Source organism: Dipodomys spectabilis, unplaced genomic scaffold (genome assembly GCF_019054845.1).
Source record: "Dipodomys spectabilis isolate Male_0828 unplaced genomic scaffold, ASM1905484v1 ptg000018l, whole genome shotgun sequence".
In the NCBI taxonomy this organism is placed as follows: Eukaryota; Metazoa; Chordata; class Mammalia; order Rodentia; family Heteromyidae; genus Dipodomys; species Dipodomys spectabilis.
The window spans coordinates 3,104,454-3,125,846 of NW_024870695.1; the positions used below are offsets into that span (position 1 = coordinate 3,104,454).

At 47.2% G+C, this 21,393-nt stretch overlaps 1 protein-coding gene across 4 annotated transcripts in view; it reads right to left on the bottom strand.

Moving 5' to 3' along the window:
- The window catches only part of Tom1l2 (target of myb1 like 2 membrane trafficking protein), a 141,790-nt gene that overhangs the window by 29,097 nt on the left and 91,300 nt on the right, over window positions 1-21,393 (bottom strand). For 2 of the 4 annotated variants that reach the window (XM_042671397.1, XM_042671406.1), the window contains exons 4-7: window positions 16,919-17,068; window positions 8,958-9,092; window positions 7,307-7,465; window positions 4,111-4,227 (exon numbers count right to left, since the gene is read on the bottom strand). In XM_042671397.1, coding sequence (XP_042527331.1) covers window positions 4,111-4,227; window positions 7,307-7,465; window positions 8,958-9,092; window positions 16,919-17,068 — 561 coding nt within the window. The remainder of the gene's footprint in view (window positions 1-4,110; window positions 4,228-7,306; window positions 7,466-8,957; window positions 9,093-16,918; window positions 17,069-21,393) is intronic. The other 2 variants (XM_042671414.1, XM_042671401.1) reach the window with 1 other exon arrangement.

A 21,393-nucleotide genomic window follows, 5' to 3' on the forward strand; every position in this document is an offset into this window, starting at 1 on the left:
ATGGTCACAGGAACTGTGATTTGTGGAGGACTTGCCTCATGCCAGTCATTTCCTTGTGAAATTAAACACTCCTGGAAACTGAGGAAGGAGAAAAGAACTTTGAGAAGGCCTGTGCCTGGCCTGGAGTCACTCAGATCATTAATGGGAGGGCCAGAATGTATACCCCATGATTCCTAAAGCTCTGCTTTCTGCCCTGCTGTGCTGTTTCCAAAGTGTAACCAAGACATCTATCTGAAACAGAAGTGCTTTCATGGGCTGCCAGAGAAGCCTGTCATGGAGGATGTGAAGAAAAACAGGGCAGGAACTAGACAAGATGCTTCTAGCTGCCCAGAAGGTCTCTCCCAACTCAGGGAATGGGGGGTATTTTGACACTTGGCCTGAGAAGTGCTGATGGGTCTCCTCCAGGCACTGCCTCTCTTTTCTTCACAGGCTCCAGTGGAGCTGAAATCATGGAGTCAAAATCCCAGCCATACGCCCATGAGTCCCCAGGCAAATTGCTCACACGCTTCCCTGCTGCTCTCATCGGGTTGTGGGAGGATATGTCTGAGAGAGATTTACCATGTTCAGAAAGCAATCAGGACCTTACCTGACCACAATTATGACTAGCTGACCAGCCACAGGTGCATCCGGGGGCTGATACCTCCACTTGCCTCTCTTCCCCCCTCCCTCCACCTCCCAGCCAACAATTTGCACTCAATCAGGAGCAGCTTCTGTCAGCAGGGACATGTGGGTTGGTGACAAACAGTCAGAATTTGGAGCTCTGGACTGCTTCTGCCCTGAACAGCACTCTGGCTATCCTCCAGGTTGGCTTAGGGGTCCTGGGGACAGATTCTGACCCCAGCACTTTCCAAATGGACTGTGGCATTTTCCCATGTGGAGGGCTCGCCACTCTGTGTGGCTCTGACCCTTGGGAGCCTCTGTCTGCTGGCTTCTGCCTGCCAGACAGAAGAGGAGGGAGGATGTCAAGTACATGGCCACCAGCCAGAAGAACGGAGTCTGTTCACACAGAGCTGCCTACTCCTGAATCTCCTGCGCTGAAAGGACAGCCTCCCACAGGCACCCAGACTCGGTCTTTTTCTGCTTGATTTATACGACAGTAGTGAGGGCTGGTAGGCTTGGAGCTGGAACAAAACTGAGGGAAGAAAAAAAAAAAAAAACGTCATGGGAAGCAGCCTATTTTTGAAAACTGAGCTGATGCCAGGAGATTAGGTTCTGTTTGTCTTGGCTGATGGGCTTGTTTAAAAAAAAAAAAACAACCAAAAAAAAAAACAAAACAAAAACTAGCAGCGAGAGAGAGAGAGAGAGAGAGGGGGGGGGGAGGGAGGGGGGGATTTCTGCTGTATAGGTCTGCTGCTCTGGCTGTCTGAAGCATCTTGGCTTTGTTTAACCCTCCCCCCCCCCCCCCCCGCAATTCCCCCTTGCCAGAAGTACAGCTCTGTCCAGAGCAAACTCCCCTGTCAGCAAGAATTCCAATGCTGACACAGCACAATGTTGCCACAAGAGGCCCTCTCAGATTCTGGACTGCCCTCAGATTCCTGTGCATGGGGGTAATGCCTGGCAAGGCCCCCCTGCGGGCTGGGGTAGAGGTGCATTAAGAGGGAGAGGTAGTCCATGGAATGCAGAACTTAGACAATGGCCCTGCTGAGCCAATGAGCTGGTCTACTGTAGGTGTTGGAGTCAGATCTGGGAACTGGTAGGCAACCACTCAGGGTTCCATACTGGGGCTGGACAAAGGATATTCGTCTCTGCTTCAAGAGCAGCCTGTGTCCAAGATCCACATCGGTGAGCTCTTTCCCTTCCTATCTTCACCCTGCACTATGTGGGGTGCTCCTTCAGAACAGTTCTTGCTCTCTGTGGCTCAGCTGGGTGCTGGGCTCAGAACAAGCCTCCTGCCACCCTTATCCCATCAGAGGTGATGGCCTTACAGTGGGGAGGAGCACTCCTAGACGCAGCTTGAGGCCAGGCAGAACCATTATGTAAGACCATCAGAGCCAAGTTTTCTAGTAGCCAGTATATGCCTATAGTGAGGTGGGAGATGTAGCACTCAAGGGGTCAATACTGATGACCAGGTGCCAGATGGAAATAGCAGAAGTAGTAGCTGCTGTGATGTCCAGAATCAGGAAGGAACACTGTGAGGCACTCAAGCCAGGCTACCAGGCCAATCTGGCTCCTGACCTGTCCGCTCACTCATTTGTTATGCCTCCTACCGGAAAAATTTGGCACTTGTAGTTCACAGCATCCTCCCCACTACCTACCCTGAAGGTCACGGCTCTGAAGGGCAATACTGCCACCATTTTCTACAAATGGGTGATAGTTGGAAGCTAGTGCAGTAGAGATCTGGTCACCACTCTGGCTGGCCAGGGAAACTGGCTTGAAGGAGCTTGACTACTTGCAGAGCCAGACTGCAGGTGGCTTTGTATTTTTTGGTGGGTTGCGGGGCCTGAACTCTGGGCCTGAGCACGTTCCTCAGCTCTTCAGCTCAAGGCTAACTCTCTACCGCTTGAGCCACAGCACAACTTCCAGCTTTTTCTGCTTATGTGGTGCTGAGGAATCAAACCAGGGCCTCATGCATGCAAGGCAAGCACTCTACCACTGAGCCACCTTCCCAGCCCTGCAGGTGGCTTTTTCCTGAAACCCTTCTTTCTATCTTCAGGGTCGGTGGGGTGGGCTAAGGTGTGGCTCAATGGGACAGAACTTGCCAACCCTATACAAGGCCCTGTGTTCCATCTCCAACACTGCAGAAAAGAAAAACTGGGTAGGGTGTCAGAGGCATCTGCTCCTCAGAAAGCACAGTGTAAGGCCCGGCTGGGTATCCTCAGCAGCTGGAGAGAAAACAAGAGCTCTGAGTTCCCTTCAGTTCCAGGAGCTCCTGCCTTGGGGTGAAGAACAATGAGAAAGGTTCCTACAGGCCACAATGGCCAAAAAGGCCCTGCTGCAGGATGTTTATGTCAGCAGAGCCACATACAAACTTGTATACATAGCATGGTCTCAGATTTAAAATAAAGAGAGAAAACAGTCTGGCAGAAAAGGCATCAAAACGCCAACAGTACTTATTGTGGATGCTTGTTTAAATGTTTTTCTTTCTCTTTCAATGGACATGTGTTTGTCATAGAAAACTGAAATTAGCACTAGAATCATCTCCGAATGGATCAAAGACCTCAAGGTAAGAGCATATACCCTGAAAGTATTACAGGAATGGATAGGGAATACACTAGGGCTCTTTGGCACAGGTTGAAACTTCTGAAATAAAGATCCAGAATCACAACAAATCAAAGAAAGCCTGTATAAATGGGATTGCATTAAATGGCAGAGCTTCTAAATGGAAAAGGACATAGCTAGTAAGATAAATAGAAAGCCCACAGATTGGGAGATGATCTTCATTAGCTATACAACAGACAAGAGTCTCATATAAAAAATATACCTAGCACACAAAAATTAATCCTCCCAATAACAAATCCTCCAAGAAAAAAACATCCCATTAATAAGTGGGCTAAAGAATTAAAAAGAGACTTCTCTGGAGAGGAAATAAGACATATAAGCCAATAGATACATGACATCTCTGGTCATAAAAGAAATGCAAATCAAAATTACATTGAGATTCCACCTCACCCCAGTTAGAATGGCCATTACCAAGATTACAAGCTGGGTGCTGGTGGCTCATGCCTGTAATCCTAGCTACTAAGGAGGCTGAGATCTGAGGATCACGGTTCAAAGCCAGCCTGGGCAAGAAAGTCAGTTTATCTCCAATAAACCACCAGAAAACTGTTAGTGGCGCCGTGGCTCAAGTAGTAGAATGCTAGCCTTGAGCTGAAGAGCTGAGGGACAATGCCCAGGCCCAGAGTTTAAGCCCCATGACCACCACCACCAACAACAACAATAACAACAAATATATATCTAATAAAAAGATTACAATTGTCACCTTATAGTGAGGGAAAAAAGTAATGAGGAAAATAAAAAAGAAGATAGTACTCACTTCTTCCCTAGGAGCAAGTGAGGCTGAGTGTAGGCCAATGTGGCCTAAATCTCTCTTGACCACCTTGCCATGAGACCATCAGTCTCATAGCTGTACCTCCAGCTAGAGTCCTGCCACAGTGTGCAGGTTCTCCTCACCTGCAGCAGCTCCAGATCAGATGAGTCTTCCTGCCCAGGGACCATTTCTGTTAACATCTCGGACATGACTTTTGTGTTTCCCCGAACAACATCCAGCTCACTCCGCAGCCTGGCAATCTGCAGGATGGAGGGTAGGAGAGCAGGAAGGAAAGATCATTTAGATGCAGCTGGAGGACCAGAACCAATGTCCCATAGTTTGGACGACCCTATTCACAGTAAGACTTCGGTCACACCCTTCTGAATCTGTAGCCTTTGCAGCCCCCTCCACTGGGACTAGGAGGACTGGCAACTTGGAGAGAACTGGATCAGGAGCCAGGTCTCCCAGAGTCCTGGTTTCTGACTGTTATTGGTGCCTCTGAAGCAAGAGCAGAGCACAGTGAAAAATTCTGGGAAAGAAGGAAGTCAAGATGTTTCTGTTTCAGCCTTTCCTTGAAGAGGAACCTAACCAGTTAGGGCTACTGTTCTGCCTTCTAAACTCAAAGTGTGGGAGTGAGGCTAAAAACCGATTCTATGATTTTCATGGTCAAAGACTCAGTCCCTAGCAGTGTCATATTTTGAATTCTGTGATCCTCTGGGAGGCTGTACACTGCTAACAGCACTCTTCTGAATGAGGAAGAGCAAGATAGACCATAGCTGAGAACCCCTCTACACTCAGCTCTTTGATAACAAGGTCCTTGAAAATTGCCCACCCTGCCTATCCATCAGTACCTCTAAAACCTAGACATGGCCTGAGCAGTTTCTCCAGAAGCTGTCTCTCCTTGGTTTCCAGCTGAGTTTCATCTAAATCACCTCAAGACATATCTGTGGAGGCCACAAGGACCTTCTTTGCCTACAGCAAGCATCATAAAAGAATCAGCAGAAAAAGGTCTGTTGGTCCCACCATTCTCAACGGAAAACTAATATACATTGGCCAACATAAGGAACTTCCCTGAGACACTGGAAGGAGCCCTAGGAGTGAGCACAAGGAGCTACAACATCCAGAAGCACTCCTATCCTCTCCTAGCCTGTATCCTTCCCTGCAGCAAGGGGGTGATAGCCCCATACCTCACCTGGTATATATGCCCAACACCTGGTATATATGCTTCTTTTTATTCCATGTGTGGGCCAACTCCTGTACACAACCCAGAGATGGACTGAATGGGTACTCTTCCTGCAGAGGAACACTCCCTATGGTACCTCCTCCCCTCAGTGAGGCCTTTCTCTCTCCCAGTTATCCTTCAGCCTCTCCTCTCTATTGGCAGACTTAGTTACTCAGGGCAGGGATGCTAGAGGCTGAGTTCTATAGACTCAGCACAGGGTTAGGCAAGAGACTTCACTCAATGATCAGCTGGAAGATAGACTAGGGCCTGAAAAGTTCTTGCTGGCCTCTGTCTAATCTGGTGAATGTTTCCAAGGATTCTTCAATATCTTAGCTAAGAAGAGGCTTAGGGTTAGGGTGACCTAGGAGTGCTACCATTGGTGACGATGTGAACTCTGAAGCAGGATAATCGGGGCACTACCTTTTCACTTTCCCCAAGAGATACCAGGTTTCAAGGCTCCTGAGCTACTGTGCTTGCTCACACTCACTATTCCAGAGATTCCTCTTGGCTGCTCTGGTTGTTGGAAGGTCCTTTCCAAGCATCCATCACACTGATGGCATGCCAGCCAATGAGTCAGTGGCTGTCTAGCTTCAAATACGTTCTTCTAAGCAAGTAGGGACAAGCTCCAGAGAAGGAATCAGGGCCTAGAACCAAGATCTTCTGTTCCCTCATGCTCCTTTAGGGAAGGCCGTGGCCATGTGGGTAATGATGAGGGGCTGTGTTTAGTGATCCAGGCTCATACAAAGTACAGGCCCTAAATTTCAGCTGTAGGATTGGAACTCCTGCCCCAGAGCACATAGGGCCACATGAGAATCTTCTCCATCTGCTGCTCAAGGCCCTAGCTGCCCTGCAGGGTAGGATTATCACCTGTTCTGGTAATAGGAGACTGAGGTCAACTGTCTCGCCAAAGCCCCACAGTGAGTGGCAGGGTACAGCTCATACAGTGTGCAGCTGTGTGACTCTCAGCTTGAATCTTGCTTGTACCATGTTCCCTCAGTGCTGGCAGAGAAGTGAGAGGGAAACAGCCATGACACAACACAGCTGTCACCTACACAAAATCACCTGACCTGGTTTTTTGTCTGTTTGTTGTTGTTTTTTTTTTGTCGGTTGTGGGGCTTGAACTCTGGGCCTGAGCACTGTCCCTCAGCTCTTCAGCTCAAGGCTAGCGCTCTACCACTTGAGCTACAGTGCCACTTCCGGTTTTCTGGTGGTTTATTGGAGATAAGAGTTTCACGGACTTTCCTGCTCGGGCTGGCTTTGAACCCAGATCCTCAGATCTCAGCCTCCTGAGTAGCTAGGATTACAGGCCTGAGCCACCGGTGCTCAGCACCTGACCTGTTTTAATGAGGTTTCATAACAATGACCTTATGACAAATAGGAAACTAAGGATTTGGGGAACTATAAACATTGGGTAACTTTTTAAAATCACTAATGGAAATTCTACAGATTCATCTAAAGATCAGTCTCCACAATTCATCTAAAAATGCCTATTTTGAGATAAAACTGCATTGGTATCTCAGGAAGTAACCCAGAAAATAGGAGCTGTATTTGAGATGAGGTGAGAATTCTGCTTCTAAAAGGCCTCCCTGATTTTAGCCTCTGTTTACTTACTTGCTGATGGGTTACTGGCCTCAGGTGGCTGACACTTCTTACAGTAAATCTCTCTGTATGGCAGATAAGTTGTTCACAATTTGTCTATGTGCTGTACTTTTGGCTTTGCTTTCTGTCACTATCCTCTCTTACCTGGGCACTGCCTATGTACCTCTGCAGGCAGGCCACTTGGTGTTCCCCGAGGAGCTCCATTATGCATAATACCTGCATTAAGCTGCCACTGCCTGCACAGGCCTCACGGGACAAAGCCCCAGGCCTATTTCAGGGTCCCCAGGGCATCAGCTCCCAGGCTGCCTTCCAGGAGCATGTGCCTTCATGGAGTATTTGGCTCTGATGACAACAGTCTGTCTCATCCATTTTCTTGAATCATTCCCCCCAATCTTTTTTTTTTTTTTGGTCCCCTATACCTAGCACAGTACCTCATTTGGGGAGACCCCCATGTGTTACCCTGGAAAGGGCAGAAGGAAAGCTAGTTGGTTTGTCTATGGATGGAAGTATGGAAGTACCTGTTCTGAATTGGCCGTGATGGGACCAGTCACATTCAGAGCTGGGGCCTGTGGAGTGGTGTAGGAAGCAGGAAGCGGTGAGGAATAGGAGCTGGTACTTGTCCTGTGCTGTGACTGGGACCTAGGCATGGTTGTAGCTGGATCCACTTCCGGGACACTCTGGCATGACAATAACAAAGGCTTTGGTTCACTTGGGTAGTCTATGCAGCCTGGCCTGGCATTAACCCCAGCCCAGGTGGTGCTTTCTATTAGAGTTCAAGGACCTTCTCTGTGCCTACCCAGTCACTCCATCTGGGTAGCAGGGCCACAAGTGGCTCCTCCCTCCGTCATCTCACAAGGAGCTTGTGGCAGGCAACCAACATAACTCAAAAGGGCCCCACAGAGAAAACTCTGTGAGCATTCTGGTCATGGTTCCATCATTAAGACCACCTCAGGATTAGAGTGGAGGGAGGGCTGTTATTAAGTTTTGCTAATCATGAATCCTTATTTCGTACCACAAGACTATGCTTTGGCCTTTACAAGTAGAATAATATAAATAGCAATTATGCAATTTACCGAATGTTCTTTGTAATTATAAGAACAACCAGTCTGTTCTGTCTAAGTCATTATTAGAAGAATAAAGCAGGTTATGTTTATACCACAAAGCATAGTAAGTGGTTTGGAGAGATCAGAATGAGAAATGCTTTGGAAAGTGGGCATGTCAGGTAACCTCATCAACCACAGTGCTGGTATTCACATGAATTGTGTACCCCACACTGCACTTCTCAAGACACTCCTGTTGGACATGGCAGGTACAAATCAGCAAGGCCAAATGTACTGTGACAGGTACCTTTTCAGATCCTGAGTTTTTCTGGCTGTGACTCTGGGCCAGGAACTGCTTCCCAGGTATCATAGAGACTTACTTCCCTGTGGAACCATGAATGGTACTGGCTTAATTCTGAGATATTTAATTCTGAGGCACAGGCCCAGCTTCTGTGGGATGCCTTGACACAGACCTTTACTGGGCTTTGAATTGCAAGAATGACAGAATTCAAGGATGCCAGAACTGATTCTGAATGCCCAGAGCTAAAAATCATACTTCAGATGCATTTGACTGGGCTGGAGTGTAGCTCAGTGGTAGAGTGTGTGCTTAGCATGCAAAAAGACTTCGGTTACATCTCCAGCACCACATCAAAAAAAAAAAAAAAAGATCCAATTGCTGTGTACTGTTGAAAAAACAGAAAGTTGCTCTTTTGTTCTTGATGAGTAATATCACCCCAGTTCATTGCTCCCAGGTACTCAGGTACTCCAGAGGATGGTGGATAGATTCCCATACACATTCTATAGGCCTTTGCAAAGCAGGTGCTAATGACCCTCACAGGATAGCTCCACCCAAGCAGCCATCTCCATGAAAACACTGAACTGATCCCTCTATTATATTCCTCCACAGTCAGTGTGAAAATGGGGGAGACACAGCTGCCACTTAATCACCAGTCAACCAGCTGTCTTCCTCTTGCATTCCCCTTGTTATTAAAAAGAAATGCCCTGGAGCTTTAAGAAAGCATGATGACAAGCTGAATAATTCAAAGGCAGCAGCAGAAGGGTGGTAGCAGCGGCTTGGCTCACCAGTTCTATAGTTGGTCTTTCTAGAAAATGCCAGCTGGAAGCTTACCCGCTGGGGTGTGTGGATAGGGGATAAAGCATCCAAGTCTGCCATGGGAAATTCAATCCCCTTCCTCTTCAGCTCCTCATATATGTGCACAACACCAGTTAGATCAGGACTGCTCCGAAAGGCATCAGCCCATGCCTGGGAAGAGAGGAAGGCCTGTTAGGAAGCAGTTCTTCTTACCCAGGGCCACAAGGTATAGAAAAGTCAGCCCAGGCCTAAGGCTGGTAGCTTTGCAATTCTTATTGCCAACAGTATTGGGAAAAGTTTCCTCTGTTCTTCTGCAATTGCTGCCATGACAAGGCTGGCAAAATCCTTTGCTTTCAATGGTGCTCTTGAGCGTGAACAAAAACACAAAACTTAATTCAGCATGCATTTCCTTGGAGAAGAGGCAGAGAAATAACACCTAAGCACCGTGGTGCATCCTAAGATGTAGGCATTTGCTTAATAGCAAGGAAATCAATTGGAGAGGCTGTTCGGCTGAAGGGAGTAGAAGGTTTGCTTCGGTTCCTCCCAGTAGGACGCCTGCCCTCCTCAGTGGAGGCAGGAAAGGTAGGCAAATTGAGCATAGAGTAAAGGAGAAATTGATGAAGGATGGGAAATCAAGGCTAACTCTAGGCTTCCTCCATAGATCAGAGACTGCTAAGGCAATCTAGTTTAGCCCAGCCCCATTATTGGCAGATGGAATGACTCCAGCTCAGGGATGCAAGAACCCAAAGGGAGCCAGAACACCATCAGTGGCTAGAGTTCACCTGCAAGAGTCTTGCTCCAGCCCCTATTTTCTTCTATTATATTGTGCTGCTGACAGTGTCAGAACACATCTGCCCACAGAACTATAATGGAAAGCAAGACCTGTAGACTCCCTTAAATGAAAACACACACAAAGAGGAAAGAGCAGAAAAAACGAACAGATTACCATATTCATTAACTTATAAAACCATTTTTTAAATGTTGTAATTTGGAAGTTTCAGAATGTACCCAAACCAGAATTGTATCTAAAGGGCTCCTCAGAAATTGGGTCCCCTTTCAGTGCTGTGTTCTTTACCAGATGTACGTACCCAGAGGAGGAGGCAGCACCTCTTGCACTCATGGCACCATGGCACTGACTGTAACATTGTCACAGCATTTAACAATGCCCTACTGCCTCCAGCAATGTGATCCAACCAATCCTCAAGCAGCCACAGAAACTCTATCTCTAACTAACATACCCACTGGAAGTTGAAAGGTCAGTTTCCAAAAGGCCTCCTTAATTACACCTTGTGTGTATCTCACTTACTGCAAACAGCACTGGCAGCTTGACTTTCTTTACTTGGTGCTCTTATTTAATTTGCATACTCAGGAATTGAATGCCACTATGGCATCAAGACAGCCTATCTGGGCCAACACTTTCTTTTAGATTTTGAAGAGTGCTGAAGTTGCCTACAGAGGCTGTCAGGAAGACTCAGCTGGAAAGCATGCTGCCTCCATCAGCCATATCCCCTCCAGTGCCCCAGAGCCCACTCCCACCCGCTGCTCAGCAACCTCCTTCAAAATCCAGCGGAGTCCTGTGACTCCAACTCTGCTTTAGCATTTCAGTTTAGCACCCAAACTTGACAGTCTAGGACTAAGGTGGAGCATAGTGGCCGACTGTTTGCCTAGCATGCACAGGGATCCTTAATTTCCATCCTTAGTGTAACAATAAATAAATAAATAACTGAGTCTACAGATCACATTCATAGCCCACTTGGAGGGGGTTGGGTGGGAGGAGGAAGGGGGGGATGCTGAGGAAAAAAGCATGGCAATTTCTCCTAGTGACACTCTCTGCTTCTGTTTCCATGGGAGAACAAATGGCTCCAGAAACCCCTATTTTTTTCCATTGTTTCCTACCCAGGCCAAATTTGAGACAATAAGAAAAAGGACCAGGAGAGCTCTTGCCTAGTGAGCATAAAGCCTTGAGTTCAAACCCCTAAACAAAGGAAGAAGGAGGAGGAGAAAAAAGAAGGAAAGAAGAGGGAAGGAGGAAGAAGAAGAGGAAGAAGGAGGAGGAAGAAAGAGAAGGAGAGGAAGAAGAAAGGAAAGGGGAGGGACTGGGAAGGTAGCTCAGTGGTAGAGCGCTTGCCTTGCATGCATGAGGCCCTGGGTTCGATTCCTCAGCACCACATAAGCAAAAAGAAAAACGCGGAAGTGGCGCTGTGGCTCAAGTGCTAGAGCACTGGCCTTGAGCTGAAGAGCTGAGGGACAACGCCCAGGCCCAGAGTTCAGGCCCTACGACTGGACCCCCCCCCCCAAAAAAAAAAAGAAAGAAAAGAAAAGAAAGGAAAGGAAAGGGGAGAAGGAGTAAAGAACCATAGTGCTGTCTCCTGTTCAGTGGATACTTTTCAGGGCCCCTCTTGTATAGACTTTCCCTCCTCTGCATTCACAAAGATTCACAGGAGTAGTTCTGCAGCCCTACTTGGGCTCCAGTCACAGTAGCTCAGTTCCAGGCCTCAGGAAGAGATGGTCCTCTTTTGGTAAAGAAACTGTCCTCTGCTGGGAGCTGGTGGCTCACATCTGTAATCCTAGCTACTCAGGAGGCTGAGATCTGAGGATCATGGGTCAAAGCCAGCCCAAGCAGAAACACCTATGAGACTCTTATCTCCAATTAATCACCAGAAAACTGGAAGTGGTGCTGCAACTCAATTGGTAGAGTGCCAGCCTTGAGCCGAGGGACAGTGCCCAGGCCCAGAGTTCAAGACCCACGACTGACAAAAAGAAGAAGAGGAGGAAGAGGAGGAAGAAGAAGAACAAGAAGAAGAGGAGGAGGAGGAGGAGGAAGAGGAAGGAAAAGGAGAAGAAGAAAATGAAGAAGGAGGAGGAAGAAGAGGAGGAGGAAGGAAGAGGAGGAAGAGAAGGAGGAGGAGGAGGAGGAGGAAGAGGAGGAAAAAAGAAAGAAACTGTCCTCTATAAATGTGGGCCTTGAGAGGTAGCCATGTGCTAGTACAATACCAGGGGACAGGGATAGAAAAGGAGCAGCTGGTGTGCTAAGAGGAGCAGACATGCGAAGAGAGGATTTGGAGGGCTTTCTTGATCCTTTCTGTCCTTTCCCAGGCCCAGACACATCCCTGGCCTGTGTGACCTGGGCTTCTGGGAGGCTCAGCTTTGTCAGGACAATCTCTCTCCTCTTTGCCTAGGCAAGCACAGTTGGTGTCTGTTATTTGCAGCCAAGCAGTCTTGACTAATGTACCCTGTCCCCACCTGCCACAATTCTAGCCCATGTCTGGGACCCCTGGGCAGCCTGGGTGAGATGGCTGCTAACAGAGCATATGTTCATGACAGCAATCTCCACTGATTAAGACTCTGATGCCAACAGATGAACAAAAGGCGGGGGGGGGGGGGGGGGGGGGGAAGAGATTTAAAGGAACAGTCTGATGTGAAAGTGCAGAGATGGGAGAAGCCTAGGGGTGCCATGTATTTCTCAGGATCTTCTTGGGACATGCCTACATAACAGTGTTCCTGTCTCCCACCTCTCACCTTTTGACAGCACATACACATCTCTTGTCATTGCACAGAGAAGGCCATCAGTCAACATCTGTCAAGTTAAATTGAAGTCAATTCTCATAGTTACTAAGCATCCTTATTTCCCTACTTCCACACACACAGGAAAGATGGCCACTTATGCTGTCAACAGTGACAGTGATAAAGTAAGACCCCCTCTGGAAGGCTGAGGCAGCAGAGAATCCTCCCTAGGGGAGCTGTGTGGCAGCCTAAAGTCTGGGCTGCCCCAAGTCCCTGACCTGGAGGCTAGGAATGGCAGGGAGGAGGGGGAAGGCTGCCTCCCCAGTAGCTGCCTTATAGGGAAGTCATGGCAGCAGGAGTGCTGGCATTCTCTCAGGGTCCCTGTCATACACACTGGCCAGTTAATGAGGAAAGTGGCCACTTCACCGGAAGCCATGCTTTACATAATTCTTTCTTTTCATGCCCCTGGGTGCAGTCTTGGAAGGTTGGAAGATAGAGATCCATTTCTGCTTCATTCCTTTGGACTGTATACTAAAGTACAGACACAAATATGCACCTCATCCTCTTACTTCTGTATCTCATGGTTTTGACTGGTTTTGAGTTATCAACTTGAGACTCATAAATTGTTTATTTAAACTATGTGTCTTGAAATACTACTGGATAAAGCTTTGTCATCTCTTGCTAACAGGGGGTTTCCAGAGAGATCCAGTGGCATTCAGTTGAGGGAATCTAGGGGACACACTTTCCACTGGACATTCTGGAGGCAGCTGCCAGGCCTCAGATACTGTCAAAGAACACAATCCCTCCAGCTCCTCCTGCCCTCTTACTCCCCCACCCCCACCCCAATCAGCTCACTTTCTACAGTGGAAAAAAGAAACTGCAGTGGAAAGAGAGTATTTTTAGACTCTTTCTGAGGAGCAGAGAGGGGCAGGAGGCATACCAGGCTGAAGTTGTTTCACAGGATGATCTATTTCTGATACCCAAGACAATTTTAGGGCTGATAACCAGTGGTTCACACCTGTAATCCCAGCTACTTAGGAGGTAGATATCAGGAGGATCAAGGTCCAAGGCCAGGCTAGGCAAAAAGTTTGCAAGAGTCTCAATCTCAACAGAAAAAGCTGGGACAGTGCCTCACGCCTGCCATTCCAACTATAATGGGAAGTGTAAATAGGAAGATCACCAATCAGGCCAAATAACCACCAAGGGAAAGCCTGAGGGATGGCATGGAATGGCAACATCCTTCAACAAACGGGATTTAATGAGAGGAAACAAAAGAAAGCATGAGCCCTGAGACCAGCCAAGGGAAAACTTGAGAGTGAAAGAAAAAGATAATGGTCAGTGAAGTCTGCAGTAGCCAAGGATACTATCAATATTCTTCTGACCCTTCCTGCTAGGGAGAGTGACCCCACCCAGAAGGACAGATGCCCAGGTGGAGTGAGCCTATGAAGGCCTCACACCTAAGTGTGGTAAACAGCCCAAGAATCAGGCATGGAAAATGAGAAGGATGGTCTTCTTTGAGTGTTCCAAGGGGCAGGGCCCTCCAGAGAACCCAAACTTGAAGTTTTTTGTTTTTTTTTTTAATGGGTGGGGTGAGGAAGAGGGAGGTGGCTATCAGGGGCTAGAGGCAGCCAGAAGACAAATGAGCAGCAGGATGGAATACAGGAGGGAAGGAAGGGATGTGTCATCTGGGTCTCTCTCCTTGGCAGTGCTGGGAATGAAACCAGGTCCTCCCATGTGTCCAGCAGTCACTCTACTTATGAGCCACATCACTAGCCCCTGGATTTTCTTCACAGTCAGCCAAGGGGGTTCCTGATGGCAAACTTGCCACTGTGATGAATATCAAGGAAGTGATCAGGGGATGGTAGGCTGGACACAGGCAAACATAAGAGGACAAATTCCACTGCTACTCCCAACAAGCATAGGAGACTTTGGAAAAGTTACTTTGATGCCCAGCCTACCCTCAATCCCTTCACACTATGGCAGCCCTCCTCCCATCTTGGGATAACCTATGGGGCAGTGGGTTCAGGTCAATGACTAGAAATCAGAGCCAAAGGCTCCCCTTCTGCAGACAGCTGTCTTTGCACAAGGAGTTCAGGATGGGGCACCCCATCTTCTATGAGAAGAAAGCTACCATTTGTTTTCCTAGCAGCTGGGGGTGAGTCAGTGTGTAGCCCCAGAAGAAGAGGCTGTCTATGGGGTAGAGGTGGAAGGGAGGAAGAGAGTATACTCATGGGAGTTGGGGGGAGGGGACAGGGATAACTCTAGGGGAAGGGCTCAGCTATCACTTTCATGCTGTCCCTTCCCCTAAGCTTCAATGAGCTACATTTATCCACTAAACACCATTTAGCATACACAATTACTCTAGACCCTGGGGACACTGTGTCCCTGAGCTCTAGGAACCTTCAGTGAGGCCAGCAAGTAACTCCAGGATTGAAGACAAAAGGTGATGTGAGAGTGTGGGGAGGTCTGGGGAGGACTTTCCAGACAGCCACAGGCTCATGCCTCAGGCTCCTCTCCAGCCTCAGGCCTACCCAGCCCTGTCACTTGAGAACCCCTGTGTGTACACACTCTGGCTTCTCTGTTTCTGTTCCCCAGCCTCTCAAGTCTGATGCCTCCTGCTGCCCTTGCTGACACCCCATCCCACTCCTTGGCTTGGTCTTCCCTCTCTTCTTGGCTCCCTCAAGCCTCGTCTCAATTTTGTCTACATGGGTGACCTACCCATGTTGAATGTCCTTATGGATTTATGTATCCTGCCATCAGATTTACATATCCTCACTGCCTACAGGACCAATCCCAAGCCATTTAGTACATATGCCACACAGCCCTGCCATCCTCTGACCTCACCTCCTGCTCCCATATGACTAGCCCAACACTCTTAAAAAGATATCCACAGGCTGGCACGGTGGCTCAGTGGTACAGTGCTTGCCTTGCATGCATGAGGCCCTGGGTTTGATTCCTTAGCACCACATAAGCAAAAAATAAAAGCTGGAAGTGGTGCTGTGGCTCAAGTGGTAGAGCGCTAGCCTTGAGCTGAAGAGCTGAGGGACAGGGCCCAGGCCCAGAGTTCAGGCCCCATGACCAACCAAAAAAAAAAAAAAAAAAAGATATCCACAAATCTCTGACCCTCACTTCTTTTTTTTGGTCGGCCGTGGGGCTTGAACTCTGGGCCTGGGCGCTGTCCCTCAGCTCTTCAACTCAAGGAGAGCGCTCTACCACTTGAGCTACAGCACCACTTCCGGTTTTCTGGTGGTTTATTGGAGATAGGAGTCTCACGGTCTCTCCTGTCCGGGCTGGCTTTGAACCGCGATCCTCAGATCTCAGCCTCCTGAGTAGCTAGGATTACAGGCGTGAGCTACCAGCACCCGGCCCTCACTTCTTCAAGAGGTGAAATTTAAGCCTCCTACCTTTGCAGTGGGACCTAGTAATTTCCTTCTAAAAAAAGATAATGTATATGACTTCCTGGACAACCATTTAGTGGGAAACTCAGGTCTCCTGTTAATACTTAGCAAGGAACTGAGGCTTCCTGTCAATAACCATTGGGGGAGGAGGGTGTGTACCATCTTGGAAGCAGAACCTCCAATCACAGTGGAGCCTCAGGACAAATACCACCTAACGAGAGATCTCAAGCCAGCATCTCCCAGTCAAGCTACTCCTGGGTGCCAGGCTCATAGAAACCAGGAGATGATATATAAGCTGCTAAGCTTTGGATAATTTGTTACATAAATATTAATGTGTCAACTGCTTTCCTGATACTTTTGGGCCTTTGCACAGGCTTTTCTCTGCCTCAGATGCTTCTTATACTATGATCTTTCCACAAGCTCTTCCCTTACTCTTCAGAGTCTGACAGAAAAGTCACTGCTTCAGTAAAACATCCCTAATACTATTCTTACCCCAGAATTTTTCCTTGCTCTACAACCTCTCAAACCCTGCACATAGGTCTAACATGGTCCTTCCTATTCTACATTGTCTCAAAACCCTGTCCAGGAACCCCAACCTGCCAGCCTTTGTGGGCAGCAAAGGGATAGGCACCCAAAAGGTTTTCTGAAGGCTCTGTCAACTGGCTAGAGAGCCACCACTTAGGGGTTGATTCATTCCATTGGGATGAATATGCAAAAATATGTTTTGCTTTTTCAAAATTACTTATTTTATAGCATATATTTAAACCTGAAAACTTTTTTTTTTTTTTTGGTCGTGGGGCTTGAACTCTGGGCCTAGGTGCTGACACTGAGCTCTTCAGCTAAAGCTAGCACTCTACCACTTAAGCCATAGAATCACTTCTGGTTTCCTAGTGGTTCATTGGAGATAAGAGTCTCATAGACTTTCCTGCCCAGGGTGAATCGTGATCCTCAGATCTCAGTCTCCTGAGTAGCTAGGATTACAGGCATGAGCCACTAGTGCCCAGCCTGGAAACCATTTCCCCCCCATTCAAATGGTCAAAGAGCATGAAGATGCATCAGGGGCCCTAACAAATCAGGTGAGGGAAGCCAGCCTACCTGGATTAGAGCAAGCACTTTGTCCTGTACAATGGTGGGAGGGTTGTTCTTAGGAGAGATGATTTTGACCAGAACGCTGTCAATGAAGTCTCGGTTGGCCACAAGGATATGGAAGCGGTGGCCACAGTTCTTTACACATGTCTCCAGCACCTGATGTGGGGAGGGAAGTGAGAGGTTACCACTGTGGGAGCTAGAGGAAACACTGGGAACTAAGGAGGACAGCTGAGTTCCCCACCCCTGTCTTGTTCCTAGATCATCTTCCTGACACGTCTCCTCCAGAGCCAAACCTCTGCGCACAAGCATTCCCACACTCTAATTCAGCCGCTCCTGTGGGATGACAGCAGCCGGTGCTGACTGAAAGCTCCTGTCCCTGCACAATAATCAGGCAATTAGTTGGTAATTGAGGCACCGGTTTTGCATGAGAAGGATGCTGGTGTTTTAATGGGATCAAAATGACTGAGCGGTCCCTGAAAATTAGCATTTTAACTCCTCTCTCTGGGCCTCTGGGTGTGAGACATTAACCAATGGGACACAGGCTCTGTTACAGGAGAAGGCTGCTGTGACAGCTTGAATTGTCAGTGAGTTACTGACCCTTGTGTATGGAGAAGCAAACATACACGCAAACACACACATACACACACACACATACACACATATTCTGCTTCTCTGATAAATTCAGCAATGACAAGGGATATTTTACCCTTGACAAATGGTTTGTGAGACTCAGTTGCTAGTTGGTTTTAAGATCCAAGTTCAGGTCACATCCTGCCCACTCCTCCCTTGTGTGGGGTAGCCCTTAGGCCTCAGCTGTTCAGAGAGACTAGCTGATGGATTCTGACCAGGTTATCAATGGGGCTTGGCATCAGACACTTCTTTCCTGTATGGCCAAGGACAAGTCTGTCTGGACTTCAGCATCCTCATCTGCAAAGCAAGATGATCTCTTCCTTGAAGTATGGTTGGAAGATTAGAGAGGATGTATATAAAACATCTAGCAGTGTCCTGTACAGGGTAGGGAATTACTATGATTGTAGAATACTAATCTAGAAGGCAAATAAAGGGAGATCCTACTCTCTCATAGGACAGACAAGAGGTCTCTTCGAGTCCAAAGGTATAACTGTACGGTTTCTCAGGGTTTGTCTGTTTGTTTTTAGTATAAAGAATTTGAACTTAGGGTCTCATGCTTGCAGGCAAGTGCTCACCACCTGAGCCACACCCAACCTTAGATTATAATTCTCCTAACTACAGCCTCTGAAGTAGCTGGAATTATAGGTACAAACCTCCATGTCTGGCTTGTTTGTTGAGATAGGGTTGTCTCACTATTTTGCCTAGACTGGTGTTGAACTATGATCCTACTCATCTCTATCTCCCAAGCTGCTAGGATTATAGACCTAGTAGCCACCATGCAGGACTGCTCCAGCCTTGAACATAATTCTCTGATCCTCTGGGTTCGATGGAAGACAACTCATGCAACCCTCTTTAGGGGCTCAGTCAACTGACAGGAATGCCTCCTCAGGGATATCACCAGCAACAAGGGGCATTTCTTTTTTTTATTTTTATTTTTTTTATTATCCTAAGGGGGCATTTCTGATTGCCACATTTATTCTCATTTACCCAAACTCATCTGACTGTGGGTTAACTTACACAGCCATTCCAAAGTATGATTCATACCATCATTCTTTTCCTTGACCGAACATTGTCAGAAAGAAAGGTCCCAAACTGACATTGACTAAATGCTGCCTATATACCAGGCACTATGATGTCCCTCTATACCATATGTAATTTCAATCCATTCTAAGTAAATCTTTTACCACCTCCTCCCCCTTTTTTTAAAGTTATGAGGCCTACAAAGGTGAAGAGATGGCTCTAAGTACAACATTGTTGGTTAATGCCAGAGGCAGGATGGGAATTCTGATCTGCCCTCTCAGAAGCCCTGGTCTCCTCACATATCTGGGGACACCAGGCTCTCCAACGAGCTGCATGAGTGAGAGTCCCTCATATATCAAGCAGAGTATACTAGATTTCTTGTCCACTATTTTGTTCCTTGAAATAACCCTAGAAAGTAGACACTATCCCACTTTGAAGATGAGGAAATGGAGGTTCAGAGGTACTTAGGGGCCAGAGTGGGACTCCTGATGCCCCTGCTCCATGCACCAGGAAGTCTCTTTTTTTTTTTGTCGGTCGTGGAGCTTGAACTCTGGGCTTGGGCACTGTCCCTGCGCTCTTCAGCTCAAGGCCAGCGCTCTACCGCTTGAGCCACAGTGGCACTTCCAGTTTTCTAGTGCTTTATTGGAGATAAGAGTCTCACAGACTTTCCTGCCCAGGCTGGCTTTGAACCTTGATCCTCAGATCTCAGCCTCCCGAGTAGCTAGGATTATAGGTGTGAGCCACCGGTGCCCGGCTAGGAAGTCTCTTTTGTACAGCTCTTCAGAGCCACCACAGAGCTCTGGTTTTACTCAGCTAAGGGAGCTGCTTGTACCTGATTCTGTTCACCAAGAGGTGAAGAGACTTCATGCTCAGTGATCTGTGAGGCCATCAAAAGGAGCCAGAGTACCTGATTCTGTTCACCACAAGGTGAACAGGCTTCATGCTCAGTGATCTGTAGGGACTATCAAAAGGAGCCAGAGAGGTACTTCCTGCCCTCAAGCGGCTTGCAGGTACTCTTTTCTCTAGGATTCTCTACAGCCTTCTCTTGACTCAGGTCAGAGCTGCTGGGCCAGGAGGAACAGGTAGAGAAGGGCAAGGCAAGAGGTAGGGGAGCAGGTGTGAGTGGAGAGAACAGGAAACAAAGGCAGGCTGTGGTCAGATAACAGGGAAACCTATGGCTTTGTCTCCACTCCCAGGGTAGAGACTTCAGTTCCAAAAAGCAGACTTCAAGGCCCATGAGTCCCAGCTTGCTTTTGGAAATGCCTGATGTGTACGTGTTACAGAGCAGCTCACGCCTATCTAAGCAGGAGATACAAGAAACCTTCTGGTGTGAAGTGGCAAGAGCCACTTCAGGCCACTCTCACCCAAAGGCCCCTGTAGGTTCTAGGGCCTAAGGTGCAGTGGCAACTTTCTGGGTTCAGCCAAAACCCACAGGTTTAGGCAATCAGAAGTGGACAACTGGGGCATATATATGGGGGCTAAAGCAGATAGTGCCTTAGGAGCTCTCCTACTTCAAGAAAATATGAACTGTCTTGGTAGGGACAGTTTATGTGGCTTAGGAAAGAGCCACAAAAAGCAGCAGAATTTCCGGCCACCAACAAAACAAGTTAGGCCATCAAAGCAGATGTAACCACGAAAAGTGTGCCAGGAAGGGGGACAACTCTGAATACCAACATATCTCCCAAAACTATTATTGGATTTGTAGCAAAGACTTGACTAGTTGGAAGGCCAGATGTATCAGCCAGGCCCTGCTGTAGGAAGGCAAGAAAAAGCAGCCTCTTTGGAAAGATTTCTACCCAGGATGGCCACCAGGAAGCTGTGTGAGAGAGCAGTGTTAGATACCAGAAAGATGCCCTGACATGTTCCAGCTCCTTCCCTGCTGATGTGAAGTGGTAACTTCTGTGAGCACTGTAGCTCAAATTGAGGAAAAAAAATTAAAACTTTCAACTATTTCTCAATTGGCCTCTTTGCCTTTATTATTCAATTCTCAGGAAAAAGAGAACTCTTCTAATAAGTTTTGGGCTTTTACTTGGGAAAAAGAAAAGCCAAAACTTCTCTGCTTTAAAAGGAAACATATTATGGCTGTTTTGGATAAATAACCTACTATTTCAAATCTACAGAAGTCGACATGCTGACCTGTTATAGTTTTCACTATAAAAACTTACTGTGGCCCAGATTTTGCCACATCTGAAACACTGTTAGCTTTCAAGACAGAAATAGCATCTGAAGTCTCCCTTTTAACTCTCTGACTTCTTAAGAAGAGCAAAAAGCTGCTCTCTTCTACCTGAAAAGAATATCTTGGCTGACTTTTTCTTTTCTTTTTTTTTTTATTTTCTTGAAGGTATGCTTATTTCTTTTTTTTTTTTTTATTTTATTTTATTTTATTTTATTTTATTTTTTTATTGTAAAGCTACTATACAGAGGGTTACAGTTACATGAGTGAGGTTATGAGTACACTTCCTCTTGAACATTGTTACCCCCTCCATTGTTTTCCCTACCATCCCCTCCCTCCCTCCCTTCCCCGAGGTTCTTTTTTTTTTTTTTTTGATTGTGATTAAATGATTACATAATTTCAAAGTCACAAGTTCATTCTAACTTCCCTGGAGCAAATTGTCTACCACAGTCTGTAATATATAACAGTGTTCACATGTTATATACCATATTTGTGATCAGCAGCATGAGGATATTTAGTAGTGGTTCAACCAGATGAGCGGGAGTTCTTTGTTTCTTAAGTCCTGTTAGTTTTGTCGTATCACTAACCTTTTGGATTTAGCATCCACTTATGAGGGAGACCATGTACCGTTTGTCTCTTCGTTCTTGGCTTACCTCGC